Genomic DNA, 16115 nt, shown 5'->3' with positions numbered 1-16115 from the left:
GAAGAAGAATAGTGCACGTGACCATTACTGCTTTAAAAAAAAAAAAGAAAGAAGAAAGCATATGCATCCATCAACAACATTTAAAACACTTTATAGACTACACTTTGTTTTTAAGCAAGGAGTTATAAGGTTGGTATTATACCAGCCAAGTGCTGTGCTCTAAGAGCTTTCTTTACTGTAAAGCGAACATATAAAATGTAGTTAATAATTGATGGTGTATGTTTTAAAATGTACTTATATATACACTAAGCTGTGCATATCTACATTCCAGTGAGATTACAAAATATTCTCTTATGGGCCAATGAAAGTGAAGACCCCATGAGCTCACTGTATGGCTAAATACACAGAAGTGGTCACTATTTGCACAAACAACGATTGACAACTTGGCCTTAGAACAATAGTGTTTGTGGCTCTCCAATATAACTGGAAGCAAAATCTCTGTATGGATGCAAAGAGGGGATTTCAGTTTGAGGCCACACACCTCTCTGGCCAGACTTTAGGCCCCAACCATCCCCTGTTCAATGTTAGTTGTACACAGCACATGGATTGGTAAACTGAATTATTCTGTTTTGATATAATAAAGGTTTGCACTCAATCAAAGGCACAGTGGTAGTATTAAAAGGTGATTATCTTTTATATGGTATACAAAAGGGTTAACAAATATCAATTTTAATCAATACAATACATTCAATTTCACATAATTCTAAGATAATACATACCACAAGAATGTGCACAGGTAAAGAAAAAGGACACGCAGGTAAGCGGATACACTTGCCAAAGATGAGAATTACCCCAACATTTCGACACAGAAAGCCTTTCTTTAAGGGGAATCCTCATTGATATGTATTATAGAATTATGTGAAATTGACTGTATTGTATTGATTAGAATTGATTTTAACCCTTTTGTATACCATATAAAAGATAATCACCTTTTAATACTACTACTGTGCCTGTGATAATTTGAGTGCAAACCCTTATTTTATCAAAATATATTGACTCTTGTACCCTATATGGGGGGTATAATTTTTGGGTTGTTTTTGCACCAAATTCCTATATTGTACTTTGTGCTTGTGATGTGAGTGCCCTCCGTTCATTTATATTTAAACTGAATTATTGTGGCCTGAGGGGCATAAAAAAAGAGCAGCAGACCGTACGGCTGCAATCTATACTTGGGAGTCTTCTAATAATATTTTTTGAGTACAAGCAAAAACTAATTAATTAGATGCTGCGGTAATGAGTTTGGTAAAGTAGGCGTCTAAGCTGGTGGTCAAATTTGATTTTTTAAGGGTGCAGTTGTACTGACCCTTTTCTTGTTCTCCTTTTTTAATAATTGTAAATTTTATTCTCCTTGATATTTTATCTTATTGCTGTTTTCCTTGCATGGTCCTTAAGATTTGTGTCTTTTTTAGGATAACCTAGCTCTTTACATAGGTGATAGTCAAGGTAAAATTACCGCAGCCACTTGGCTACTGCCTTTCTTTGCTTTGTGGTATCCCAGGGCCTAGTTAGCCACAAATTGAGACAGTTAAACATTGGGATATCTCCACATCTTGTACCTATTTTCATTCTGCAAACTTTATCAAGGTTTTTCATAAAAAGAATCTAGGAGTAATTTAATTGATTTAATTATTCACCAATTAATTTAACTGAATAAGCACTGCACTTTAAAAAAAAAACAATGAACTGATCTATATACTGTGATTTGTGTACAAGTGGGATTTTTTAATTGAACAATACAGCACTGGAGCACAAGCACTTTATATCAACACTTTTTTAAGTTGGTTCTTTTTAATCAGATTAATGTGGGTTTTGAAATTGTGTATTATCTAAGCACATGCACTTTTTAATCATCAGGCACAAGTCACTTTCCTAGATTGGGTAATGAATTATATATACCTGATTAAAGTTGCAATTAAGGCTGCAAAGGGAGGTTTTGTAATATTGTACATCAGGTACAAAGGGGGTTGTCTTTCTTTCTTTCTAATTTTTCTAATGCAGTCTATACTACTGATGGCCAGCCTTGGTTAGAAGATCAGGTTTATCCCAGCACTTGTATAGCACAGATGTATGAGCAGTATCACAGTTACAGAACATACATTAGATTGTAGCTTTGACAAGGTACACAACCAGTGAATATAAACTCCTTTTCTGTTTCAGATTTTAGTTTCCTTTTATCTTGGCATTAACCCTTTCTGGTGTACTTTATCATGATTTACATCTTCCTAAACTGGAAGTGACAAAGGCGAGTTGCTACATCCGGCTTCCATAGTAAAACAACTGCACTGAAAATATTTAAGTCCCCTGAAAATTAGAAAATGTTACATCATTCTCTTAACTCTTACTTTTTTCCTTAAACTTCTATTACATGGCTCTAAGCCTTTTATTATTGGCCAAGGATGTGAGTGCTGAATTTTTAGCAGTTGCATCTGTGGCTAATAATGAAAGGCTCAGAGCAGTTTATGAGCTGGTTCCTGAGACAGGCATTGCTCCAAAAGGAATATTCAGCTGAGTGTGCCCATAGGCTGTTCTGAGAAACATCACAAAATGATGTTAAGTAATGTTAACCCATTCCAACTTATCAGCAAGCTACTTTGACTATTTGTAGGAATGCAAGGATTCCTGGATTCAGCCACAAGCCAGACCTGCATTTAACGCTGAACCATTATCATGTGATTTTAAGTACTGGGTAAGTGAAGGTGATTTTTTCCCATGGTGCAGTTTTTTTTAGGGGAGGTTTCTTCTTATTTAAATATTTAACTTAGGGTTCAGATTCAGTTAATTGGGCAAATCTTTTCTGGAGGTATTCTGCCTAATCCAAACATTTGGGATTCTGTGCATACCTTATTATATTGGTATTGTAAGTCTGCTGAAAGCAGCCATCTGGTTGCTCTGGGTTGCTGCACTAGTATATAGCTACTACTGTACCTGTGTGGAACTATAAACAGCAGTATGTTAGTACACTTGCACTGAGGTCTTCAGTATCAGATGCCCCTTAGTTAGAAAGGGATGTCCAACCTGTACTTTGGAGGTTTTAGATGGGAAGTTGGGTAGTTCAGCAACAGCGGAAGACCACAGCTGGCAATCCCTAAGTTACTGCATATGTTTCATTTCTCAGGCTGCTGTATAAACCATAACAAGAGCCTTTGCATGGCACGGGTACTGACAGACCAAGGCAAGTGAGAGTGGGAAACAAAGGGAAAGTAGCTGTAACAAGAACAAACCTGAATTTGAAATCACTGGGAAGACTGTATCCCATCTGATAGTCACTTCTTGTTTTCACTATTTGCTTCTGAAGGTCTTTCACCGATCTGCTATAGCCATTAAATATGTAGTTTGCGAAAAGCAGCTTGCCACGAATATACATCTAGTAAAGAAATACAACGCACATATGAAAGAGCCTCTCTCTTGTGGCCCCATTCAACATTAGAAGTATTAAATGTAAATTCTTTAAGTGCTGAATGATTTCCTGGGAATGGAACTATGAATTGCTAGGCAAGTTGCTACTCAGCAGTAAATAAACAAGCCTGAAAATGCAGAATTGCATTCCGTACACGCTTAGTTTTATCAGGGCCCAGTTAACCCGCTGGTATATTTTTGGAGTGTGGGAGGAAAGTGGACCACCTAAAGGAACCCCACAGGAGCACGGGGAGAGTACCCTAAGGACCCCGGGTCTGCATGGCAGCATTGCTCCTGTGCCGCACCTTTTAAAGCCTTTATAAAATAAGATTAGATTGGAAAATGGTACAGACTGATTTAGTCCAAAGAACTTTCTTTAGCCATTACAATATTGTATTGCTATAAACGGATATGTATGTTCTCCACATGTCTGCGTGGGTTTCCTCTGGGTACTCAGGTTTCCTCCCACACTGAAAGCATACAGGCAGGTTAACTGGCTCCTGACTAAATTAACTACAGAGTCAGCCATTACAGAAATACTTGTGCTCCATAAATGACAGTTCTATGTGCTCAGAATGTACGAGCTGCAGAAATATATGACACAGTGGCTCACTCCTGCACACACCCCTATCTTTATTCATGTCAGATTATGCGCTACTAACCAGAAAGATCTTAGAGTGATGACGGATCAGTATGCACCTTATGCTCTGCATATAAGAATAGCGCTAGTGATATAACATTGAGTCAATAATCTTTTTTGTTATGGTCATCATACTATAAAGGGACTTGTGAAGTTTTCACTCCTATTAATTGCTCCACAGAAAGGAATACTGAATTAAACCTTTGGATACTGTTCCTCCTCTCCTAGAAAACCACCCAGGTATCAGTCTGTTCCATCACTAGCATTTAAACACTGGAAACACTAAACCTAAAGTTACTTCTAAATTATTTTATACACACATATAAAATGGCATGTTCTGTAGTTAAGCAGCTAGAAGAGTAACAAATTATTACTATTGTTAGGGCTAGTTTGCCCTTTTCTTTAAAAAAAACATGGGTTTCTTTGATCTTTTCTTGATACCAAGTATCCCTTGCAAAGCGCAATATTGAACTTTTTTTGGAGCTCACCGTACCTCATATTCACCCAACTTAAATCAGTGCAACAGATACCTGAGAGCAGGAAAAATTGTGTTGTAGTGCTCTTTAGGAAAGGGCTCTTAAAGGGCTCAGCATGTTTATAATAAAGATATGCACTTGCCTTGGCCACAAGATAGCTATTTGGCCAATTGGGGTGCCTAATAAATTGCCTCCCCCCCAAGTGGTCTAGGTTTACCCTGTCCTTTTAAGTCATGCAGTGGAAAGAAGGTTCTTAGGTATGGATGTTTGTGAATATTATCAAATGCAGTGACAATCCTTGACTGAAGAGCTTGCATACTGAGAAATGAGTCCTTAGCTGATTCCAGAGGAGTACAAGAGAACAATATGGCCACCAGAGGAACACGTTCATTACTAGAGATGACAGATAAGTAAAGGAGGAATACCAGAGTGTGTGCAAAACCACTTTTGATCTGGAGCAGAAACTACAAGCTATGAATCCAATGTTACTGTACAGGAAGTTGCTGAGGCCAAGGTGGCCTTAAAATGTGGTGCAGCCCCAGGCATTGATGTATCAGAAAGCTCCTTACCTAACTGCTTATAGCTATGAATAATCTGGCACTATGTGGAAATGATGCCTCATAACTGACTGTCAGCCTGCAAAGTAACTCTTTAAGAGCTCAAGGACAACATTTATAATCATTCAAAAGACATGTATTATAGGGCTGTAGGCAAGGAATATAGTTGAAGTTGTTTCAAACCCCCATATGGATACAAAGTATGTATGTGTCCAAAGGCCCCAATGCTATGTTTTCTCCCAAACACTGCAGATAAAATTAGTAGCCTAAAGCTGCTTTGTAACATTCTTTTATTCTAGACCTTTTGACTACTAGTGTCAAAGACACTGTTGCTGGAGCGCTGCCTCTGAAACATTTACATGAATCTATGTACCAAGAAGTATTTGTTGTGATCAAAAGAAAATTTGCCTCTGGCTTCCTATGAACTCTGCAATAGATAGGTCAGACTTAAGACGGGAGGGGGTCCCAAGACCTAAGCAAATGTGCCCACCCACACATCTATTTCAACTAAATACATACCAACTAAGCTATGTAATAGTAGGAGCCATCGCCAGGCCAGGGGCCCAGAACAAATTGCCCTTGTTTCTCTTTGTCCTCAGCTTTGTGAGGATGTTACACACAGCACCAAGCACTATATGCTAAGTAATGATGAGCAGATTGCCAACAATGTGTTTTATTGATCTTCTCTGGCAGCTGTACCTATTCATTCCATTTATATGCGCCTTGCAACTTATTTAAAATGTATTTACTATGCTTTATTTTTATAGAGAATAATGTACCACCTATAGTAAAATATGAGGATATTATGTAAGTAACAAAGGATTTCCATGACCATATATATACAGGTCACGTAACTCCAAGGTCAGCAGTACAACTACTGTTGGTCGGTGGCCCCGATGCAGGATGTGCAGCTGGGCCCCATACCATAGCATTTGTAACGCTAGAATCCTGCAGCTGAGTGCAATAGGGAAGAACTGGTCCTACACAGACAAGTGTAAGGAATCATGAGCTGGCTGTGTTATCTTACAGTCATGAACAAATCGCATTAGGCCATTTATATAGAAACTTTTAGTGGATTCCTTGGTAAATTCTTGGTTTTCATGAAAATTCTGTACCTGGGCAAGTTGCTGCTTTGGTCACGCATGCTCAGTAGAGTGAACAGCGAACTTTAACAAAAAAGCCAGATTTTTCGCACAACTGAGCATGCACCGGCTCCGGTATTCAGAAGAAAAACGACAGGAAGAAGAGGAATACTTGCTCGCATACAGTTAGGTCCATAAATATTTGGATACAGACAATGAATTTTAAATGAAACAACTCAGATGCAGTTGAAGTGCAGACTTTCAGCTTTAATTCAGTGGGGTAAACAAAAATATTGTATAAAAATGTGAGGCCACTAAAGCATTTTTTTAACACAATCCCTTCATTTCAAGGGCTCAAAAGTAATTGGACAGTTGACTCAAAGACTATTTCATGGGTAGGTGTAGGCAAGTCCGTTGTTATTATTGTCATTATAAAACAATGCCAAGGTTAAAGAGGAGGTTAAATTAAATATATAATAAATGTGCTGTTTATCAAGCATGGTGATCTCTTAAGTTCTACTCTAGCTCTTTCTTTCTACTCTTCTTAAAAAAACAACATTGTAACAGGCAGAAAACAAGTGTATGAATCACAGACATAAAGAGGAAGAGAGTAAACATGTTTGTGGGTTGCAGGCCTTGGCTTCTCTGTGACCGCACACACTTTAGCTTCTGGTAAACAATGTGCAATAAATATAGCCGCTAATGTAATAAAAACACGTTTTATGGATCATTGTTTATAAGTTTTCTGCTGGCACTTAAGGGGTAAAAAACCCTAAAATGAATGAATATTAATTAAATGAACATATAGAGCTCCCTCTTCACTAACAGGTAATGCAGGCATCTGCCTATTTCCTGGGAAAAGGTAAACTTGGATGTGGAGCCTACAATCTAAGTTCCTCCATCCCATATTTCTAGCTTTGTTAAAAAAATGATCCCCTTTAAATTAATTTTTAGTATGATGTATTCAGTAATATTCAATTCAATGTGCAGATGGCATTTCAACAGCAATCTGGTTGCTAGGGTCATATTTACCCTAGTGACCAGGCAGTGGTTTAAATTAGTGACTGGAATATGAATAGCAGAGGCCTGAACAGAAAGTTGAGCAATAAAAAGTAATAATAACAATAAAACCGTAGACACACAGACCCATAGTTTTTGGCTCCTGGGATCAGTGCCCCCCATCCTTAGACAGCTGGGACAAGCCAAAGGATGAAGTCAAATACTCAAGTATAAAAAATAAATAATGAAGACCAATCGCAAAGTTACTAGGCATAGTACATTTGTAACATATTAAAAGTTAACTTAAAGGTGAACCACCTATTTAAGGAAAGAAAAAGGATCAGTAGAATAGAACAGAATGGTTAAACTTATTATGACTCCATAAAAGGTATTTGGAACTGGTACCAATTGCAGGTGAAAAGACCCATATTCTGCACTATTAAGCAACATATAAAATGACTTGGAGGGACTATGGACAGCAAGGCTAGCTGTTGCAAGGGCATGGGCCTAATGGTTTCTGGTACAAACAGTAAGGAAGAAAATGCTATATGGATGTTGTTTCAGACCCAGACAGATCTCTATGATTTCAGATAGAGGTGAATTTACATTTTTATTTTTGTACAATTTCTGAACAAACTGTACAGTAATCGGTCATAGGTGCCCCCAAAAATTGTTAGATTAGGCCTAACAACCCCTGTCTTCATTGCTCAAAAGATAATGGACTAAAAAAAAAAACATACCTGGTCAATAACAAACCAAATCAGAATGTGTAAAGGCCATTAGCTGACCAAGAAGTGCAATAAATGCATTTGCTATCACAAATGTAACAGGATACTTGCACTAATATCTAGAAGGCACCAATATGTCAGTTGGTGGAATATCAAGGAAGCCTACCCATGTGTTATCAGCATTAATACAATGAATATTTTCTTGTCCTTGCTCCTATAAAAATAAGCGTAACAAAACCTCATGTTTTCTGCTACCCTCTATTGTTACTACATTTACTATCACTGTAGGGGAATTCGGCCTAAAGCCCAGTTGCTAAGGAGCAGTTAACTGCTGCCCTGGATACTTTTAGAGCTATAGCAGGGTGGCTGTCTCCTGAATCAAATTACAATGAGATTTAGGGTGATGGAAGATGGAGAGATTTGTCTTGCGCAATTAAATCTGCTAGGGAACTTATGGGGACATCGGAAATTGAAGCACTGCATTTGTTTACCTACAGGCAATTTCATTTATTGATGGTGGGAAAGCATTCTAAGGAAAGTTGTCTCTCCATGGTAATGCAGATTAAAATACGGGTGACAAATCTCCCTGTCTGCCATTAGCCTAAGGGCTCTAACGCATGGGTGTTTAGCCCTGTGTTCCCCTGCAGTGTTCTTCCTGCGCAGGGGAAAGCAGGACAAAATGCAGCCCATTCTTTTGTATCAGCCAGTATTGACACAGGTGCATCCAAAGGCCAAACACAGGTGGAACGCATCTTTGATGAAATCTGCTGTACTGGATACTTCAAGAACTAAGAAATAAAGTGTTTAAATTGGTTCCAGCATATTTAAATAAAGGTTTAAAAAAACATTTAATTATTGGATTACTCTCTCCTGAGTTAACAGTGTCACCTAGTGGCCATTGCATGCATGCATTTGGTGCTTTCCAATACTGATTAAAGAAAAAACATTAGTTAGTTTTACAAAAAATCCATTCATTTTGCAAAGCAGAAGCCTCACTTTATCTAATTATCTAAACTAGAAGTAAAAACCATGAAACCATGTTGCATTTGCATGAAAACATTTTTTTGTTAAAATGTTTTTGGATTTGGTGGTGGAAAGTCACTAACAATGTAAAAAAAAATTCATCCTGTGGAAAACATGAAAAATTTGAACTGGAATAGGAAATTTACTAGTCTAGTGCAACATTAAGATGGACCATTGATAGGAGTACTTACTTTTGTTTTGTAAATACAATAATAAGAACATACCAGAAACATGCCTGGAGCAACACTGTGCCTCTGAAGCAGAAGGGGAACCTTGGACTCCGTGAGCTCAGTGCAGCTGTTGATGTCGTACTTCAGCAGGCGAAATGAGTCTAAGCGGCTCTGCAGTGACATAAATCAAATTTATTTTCATTATGTCCTTTCCTTGTTATAATAAAACAGTACTTTGTATTTGATGTTAAGTAAGTATTACAGAAGAAACCTTTGTACCGAGAACCCCAGGTCCCAAGCATTCCGTGCAATAGTTCCCATTTCTGTATAAGGAAAGCACATCCAATAAAAACATCATTATTTAAAACATAGTGAATTAGACTCTTGTGCCTATGCCACTCCTAGGAAGAGGAAGAATAACAAAACCCTAGGGGTCACTGCAGATTGTTTTACAATTGCTTAAATGGCAAATAGGCAACAACTGTCACTGCAGACAGGTGCATTTTATAGTGATAAATGTACTAGTAAAGTATCTACAGGAGACCCTATCACTGGCCTCTGTAACCTAGTATTTTGTAATATTTGTTATGGGAAACTAAAGGAAACAGCGGGGTTTCTAATGTTTCTTTGTAATTCACACATTAAAGTGCTTTAAAGGAATGAAACAATGTAGATGGTTTATTATCAACAAAACACATAAAACCTAAGGTTCTTTTAAAGTTCTACAAGGATAAACGTTTCTGAACATGTTGCTGCTTCTCATTTACATCAGGGAGTGCTAGTTCCTGCAGCCAACAGTTTTAGGCTATACTACATATGTTGGCAATTTATTTGTCCTTTAAAAATATAGTTTTATTAAACTTGAAAAAAATGATTTCCTTAACTATACAGAAACCTGGGGAATGCTAAACACTACATGCTATAAAGCAACATAGGTGCTAAATTGCACTACAGTTCAAATCTTTTGCTTTCATTTTGCTACTTGAAGTAGACTGAAAACTAATTGGTAATTGGTTGCTGCTCTGTTAAGCAATGAAACAATGTACATCATAACATAAGCTGGCTCAGATAATGAAAAGGATAATATGTAAGTGGAAGTTATTAACACTTATAGTAGCAAGGAAAGCCTTGCAACACGGATATCATTATATATTAGTGCTCACTGTTTGCCTGATTTTTTTTTTAAATGAGACTTGTTTTATAGGACTGAATTATAATCTACTTATCTGGGCATTTTCATAACCTGTTTAATTATTGGTTTGATGATGTATAGCCTTGATTGTGAACCCTATGTAACTATACTTATTATGAAGTGTATTTCATTTATATATTATATAGAGAATAATGTACCCCCCAAAGTCACAGAGTAGGCGACTTCTAATATCTATTTTACAACAGGGTTGCATTATTTTTTTTATAATACACAAGTTTCAGTGACTCATGTGACACAATTTACATCACTAAGCACCAATTATAAGTGATGATTAAGGGCAGTTACATGCATGAAACATAGTAAGTATTCATAGGATCTAGAGCCTGATGATTACTTTGTAAGTCTCAAGTTCTGGCAAACGGCATGTCACTGTTTTTAAAAAGCCACATATCATGATTTTCTCTCAGCTAGGTGTATATAAAGCTACTTTTATTTGCTTTAGGTTTAGTCTACCCCAATAAAGCTTCCTACAGACTACTGGTAGATTAGGCCACTGCTAGTCTATATATTGCTAAGGCAACAGTAACGGCAGCAGACTGGACTTTAGGGTAAGTGCTGTCCTATTAAAGGCATACATACCTGCATGCAGGGCATACTCCTGTATCTGTTCTTTCTCTCGTACAGAAGATTCAGCACATCAGTGCTCTGATCCTCCTCTGAATTTCTTGATGACACAACACACACAACCAGAATCTGTTCTGTGGGTGTCATCTTCATATTTATCAGTTTGTCATACTCCAAGTCTGTGATATTAGGAATCTGGTGATTGCTACACCTGCACATCCCTCCTTCTTCTCCAAGTATGAGTCTCTGCAGGACTACTGGGCATGTGTGATGTGATATGTGCCACAATCTCTCAATGTCTTGTTCAGGAGACAAAGGAGTCAGTGAGGCTGCCAGAGTACTTTATGTTTTACAGACCAAAAGGAACAGAAAGTTTTTGTTACATACATGTGGTGAGAACACTACACATATACTGTATACACTACATCACTACTCATAAATATCCAGTGCATCTACACATCATACATTAAATTCAGCGACTAGCTTCTTTTCAAAGCATATTCTACACTGTCCCTTTTAGCTCAGATATTCCTGTTCTAACTTTGTACATAGGGGGAGCACTTTGAATCTAATATACATGCTTCACTTACTCCTTGGGATGCCAATGCTTTTACTAAGCTAACCTCCATGATTATATTTTACTTATGAGGAGCCTTCATGGCTACCCCTCAAGGTGACATTGCATAGTATGTCACATTTCTTACTGACTTCTTGGTATACTAAGGAAAGACAATTTATTTTTTTTTAACCTTTCCTATATAATCTGAGCAGACCAGTGCAGAACAAGATTCTGGAGAATCCTCCTCCTTTCTAAGATGTCATGCAAATTGACATTCAGGCCCGGATTTGTGGCAAGGCCACAAGGCCTAGGGTGGCAAAAATGTAGGGGCGGCATGACGCCCCGCCGCAATGAAATTGTGAAATTTTGCTCCCATATGAAGCAATGGAGATTCCTCCCCACTGCTCCATATCGGAGTTTAAATGGTACGGGGAGAGAGAGGTTTGTTTGCGCATGCGCGCGCAGGGAAGAGGGGGGGGGGGGGGGGCGGCCTCGGGGCACCTGGATTTGAAATCCGGCGCTGTTGACATTTGAAACATAAAATTCATGCCAGTGTGTGGAGAGTAAAGCTTTCCATACATGCCTAGATTAGGTCAGCAGCTGATTGGTTGCTATGGTTTACAAGATTGGGTAAATGTAAGACTTTTTATTACATTACCCCTTAAACGTTTTTGTTACAAGCACTCAACTGCTAATATAGCAAAGTATAAAAACCACAGTATTATCTTACCCTGGTTTATTAAAAAGGTGCATACCAGACATGCTTTTATATAGGCTTCCCTCCATGGTGCTGTGCTCTTGTTTGACAGCTGCTTTTTTTGAAGAGGATGGTCTGCAGAAACAGAGGGATTGAGCAGAGGCAATATTTCTCCAATTAAACACAAAGACTTCATATACACACATAATATCATTTTCTGTCTGCTGTATTGCAAACTGTTCACAGCATAAAAGATAAAAAAACAAAACCAGTCAACTAAAGATTCTTGTCAGTTACCAGCTGCAACATCATGGCCAGCAGTGGCATTTATGAGGCATTTTTTGCAATATGAATGTAGCTCTGCTTCTTGTGCCCTGAGGCACTTACGCTGTGTTCTGGAACATTGTATCAAGTGGGTGACAGTATGGAAGGCGCTCTACAGCAATGTGCACAGCTTGCACTTCCAATCCCATAGGTGTGGCATAGATAGGCACGGAGTGGTGCAATTTTGTGCTCCTCATAACTTTAGTAATTGCGCTTGTTGAGTTGTTAAATAAGCTCATGGAAGTCTAATGAGTATAATCTCACACATGCTAGAAAACAATAGAACTTATTTATTAGTAGTAGTATGTGCTAAATTGCTAACGTGAATTTACTCCTTGCTACAAAACTGACTTCTTTAATTTTCCAAACTTGTCATCATAATAAATTAGAAAAGTAACTGAACTGGTTACTGGTAAATTCTTTATCATGGCTGCCTGATAAGCAAAAGATAGACATTCAAGCTCTCTCTGCTACTTAATAGGCTAATGTCCCCCGGGGGAGATTTAGTCACTGCGATTTTTAAAAAGCGAGTTCCAGCAACAAGTCGCTCGTCTTTTCCTAACAAGCGATTACTAGAGATTTTAACACTGGAGCGATTCTATTTCCCACAAATCCAGGTGTTATATTCCCCACCCACAATTAGAAATTACATTCTGTGCAATGGGGAAACTGTAGCGACTTCCTGCTCAGTGGGTTTTACTTTCAGTGATTCCAGTAGTTTTGAATGACAATGCTTTAGTTGTAAAATCGCTTGATTTTATAGTGATTCATAGCGATTCGGAGAGATAAGCAATTTAAAGTAGTATCGTCGGTTTAGGTACTGGCAATTTATATTCTTCTCTTTGTAGAGACAAAACGAGCGGTCTCTCCGTGGGACATTTGCCTTAAATTTCTTCACTTGTTTCATAGTACATTTCAGGCTGTCTCCTTCATTCCTCTCAAAGACATTGTCTTTTTCACCACCCACACCCACTGCCATCTCATGTCTAAAACCTTTCTACCCTTGTGGCTCCTTACCTCTAAAATTCTATCCCTGAATTCCTTTGTATGGAACATTCTAAACCCCTTTTAAACACAAACTCAGACCCTACCTTTTGGAGCTCTAGAAAACTACTCTCCAGTCCTTGAACCTAAGGGCCAATGCCACTTATTTCTCCTGTTTGTACAGTGCTGTGTATCCAAGTCACGCTTTATAATTAAAGATATACATACATACAAGATTCCAGCAAGTAATTTATGATCCAATCTATAATGCATTGTTTGCATAACAGCAGGCAAGGACACCAGAAAACACCTTCTTGATTTTCTAGCATACCCTTTGTGCCCAACTGTAACATATAGAATTGTTTTAAATCTTTGTTTTCAGAGCCCCATCAAAGGGTTTGTCCACATTGAGTTAAGTTTTAGTATTAAGTTTAATATTCTAATTTTTTTTATTTGTGTTTTTTTAATGATTTCAGTTTTTGTTTTGCAGTTCTCCAGCTTGGAGTTTCAGCAGCTATTTGGTTGCTAGGATCCAAATTACCTTAGCAACCAAGGTGTGGTTTGAAAGAAAGACTGATATATGAATAGGAAAGGACCTGAATAGAAAAACAAGTAATATAAAGTAACAATAACAATTAAACTGTAGCTTAACAGAGCAACAGTTTTTTGGCTTAAGGGTCAGTGACCCTCATTTAAAAGCTGCAAAGAGTCAGAAGAAGAAGGCAAATAATTCATAAACGATGAAAAACAAATAATGAAAACTAATTGAAAACTTAGAATTGGCCTTTCTATAAAATGCTAACGGTTAACGTAGAGGTGAACCACCCCTTTTAGTTTTAGAAGGCTCTGTACAAGTATCTGTGGTTAGGACTGTATAAGCTTTACTGTAGGCATTACATTTGTACCTGGGGGAATAAGAGCTCAGTGGTGTATTCAGTCGCATGGGGTTAGTTTGTGCTGGAGCTGACAGGAAACGCCCTTGAAGTGGAATATCCTTGTAGAAAGTTTCATCTCCATCTGTATTCCTTGCAGGCTGTTCTTTTGCATCTGCCATTGAAGTAACAGGGTGGGCTGCAGCAGATTGCACTTTGCGCATACTTGACATTTTGGAAGGTGTTTCAGACATCTTCTGAATATGTGGGGAGTCAATGCCTGAGAAAGCAAAGAATGTTAACATTTGTTTTTTGTGTTTTATTAAAAAAAAACTATATTCATGTTGGTTCTGCCATCAAGAACTACCGGGTGCAGGTGCATTTTATTTATTCTGTAAATAACTTGTTGTGTTTCTTCCCCTATAATGGTATATGTTGCTGGGGTGTCGACAGGGAAACTTAAAGGGGAGTTTAAAGGTTACTATATGTTAGCTCAGATTAGGGATGCACCAAATCCACAATTTTGGTATTCAGCCAAACCCTAAATCCTCTGCGAAAGATTTGGCCAAAGGTGGAATCTTGGCAGTTGGCAGAATCCCAAACCGAATCCTGGATTTGGTGCATCCCTAGTTCAGATATGGTTAATTTACTATTTGCTATTAAAGTATGCAACTAGCACACTGATAGTGGGAAAAGCCTCCTCTATTCCAGGCATATTGAGCTTTCTGCACTCTGCCATCAACCAAACATACTGTAGCTGCATACAGAAATTTACACAATAAAAATGTTTGTAGCGCTAGTGATGCCCAAAGTAATTGTTTTCATTTACATAACAGTAATTTATATTGCAAATCACATATAAGGAGATACACTGGTTTTCAGACATTTTGGGTTCAACCTTCAGCTAGTGGTCTAATGAGCTCAACCCACCCTTAATTCCTAACAGTGTTAAAGATGCAGCATGTACATGAACTATGTATGTATGTATGTATAACTTTATTTATAAAGCGCCACAAGGGTACACAGCGCTGTACAGTCTTACAGAATACAAAATTACACACAGGGAGGACAAGTGATATAATAAATAAATACAATAAATACCTATATGTATACATATATATATATATAAGTGCCATGTGGTATGAGACACAGTAGGAAGGAGATCCCTGCCCCGTAGAGCTTACAATCTGAGTGGTTGGGTAGCATACAGGCACAAACTGGAAGGTAAGAGTGCATCAGGTATGGGCATTTGCCCTTAAGCGCAGGACTGGGCAAAATAATGTCTTAGTGCTCCAGAAGGTAACAGCTGAGTTTTTTCTTAAAGAGAGTGGGTGAGTTTTCCCTACGGAGGGATTCAGGGATAGAGTTCCAGAGGTAAGGAGCAGCGAGATAGAAAGGTTTAAGACGAGAGAGCGCAGTGGGTGTGGATGGTGTAAAGAGACAGAGGCTCTGAGAGGAGCGGAGGAGACGACCAGGAACATGTAGGGAGACCAGTGAAGAAATTTAGTGAGGAGCAGAGGAGTGAAGGGCTTTGAATGTCAGCAGAAGGATTTTGTATGCTATCCTTTGCTTGACAGGCAACCATGCTAGTGAGCTTAATTGAGGCTGAGCAGGATCCCTCTTAGGAGAGAGCAGGAGGATCCTGGCAGCAGAGTTTAAGATTGATTGCAGGGGAGAGAGGTGGGAGTCTGGGAGGCCGGTTAGTAGGAGATTGCAGTAATCTAAGCGGGAAAGGATAAGGGCATAGATTAGTGTTTTAGCTGTTGCTTGTGAAAGAAAGGGGCATATCTTGGCAATATTGCGGAGGAATTTTTTTTGCGGCAGGTTTTGG

At 38.3% G+C, this 16115-nt stretch overlaps 1 protein-coding gene across 1 annotated transcript in view; it reads right to left on the bottom strand.

Annotated features, from left to right (window-relative positions):
• Nucleotides 1-16115, bottom strand: part of LOC100491385 (uncharacterized protein C3orf20) — a 32454-nt gene that overhangs the window by 3711 nt on the left and 12628 nt on the right. Inside the window, exons 6-10 of the mRNA XM_018092244.2 lie at nt 14318-14564; nt 12138-12239; nt 10864-11188; nt 9126-9242; nt 3222-3364 (exon numbers count right to left, since the gene is read on the bottom strand). Of these exons, the coding sequence (XP_017947733.1) occupies nt 3222-3364; nt 9126-9242; nt 10864-11188; nt 12138-12239; nt 14318-14564 (934 nt within the window). The remainder of the gene's footprint in view (nt 1-3221; nt 3365-9125; nt 9243-10863; nt 11189-12137; nt 12240-14317; nt 14565-16115) is intronic.

The sequence above is a fragment of the Xenopus tropicalis genome, chromosome 3, assembly GCF_000004195.4.
Source record: "Xenopus tropicalis strain Nigerian chromosome 3, UCB_Xtro_10.0, whole genome shotgun sequence".
Taxonomy (NCBI): Eukaryota; Metazoa; Chordata; class Amphibia; order Anura; family Pipidae; genus Xenopus; species Xenopus tropicalis.
The sequence above is the reverse complement of the archived record's forward strand: the minus strand, read 5'-3'. Positions and strand labels throughout refer to the sequence as shown.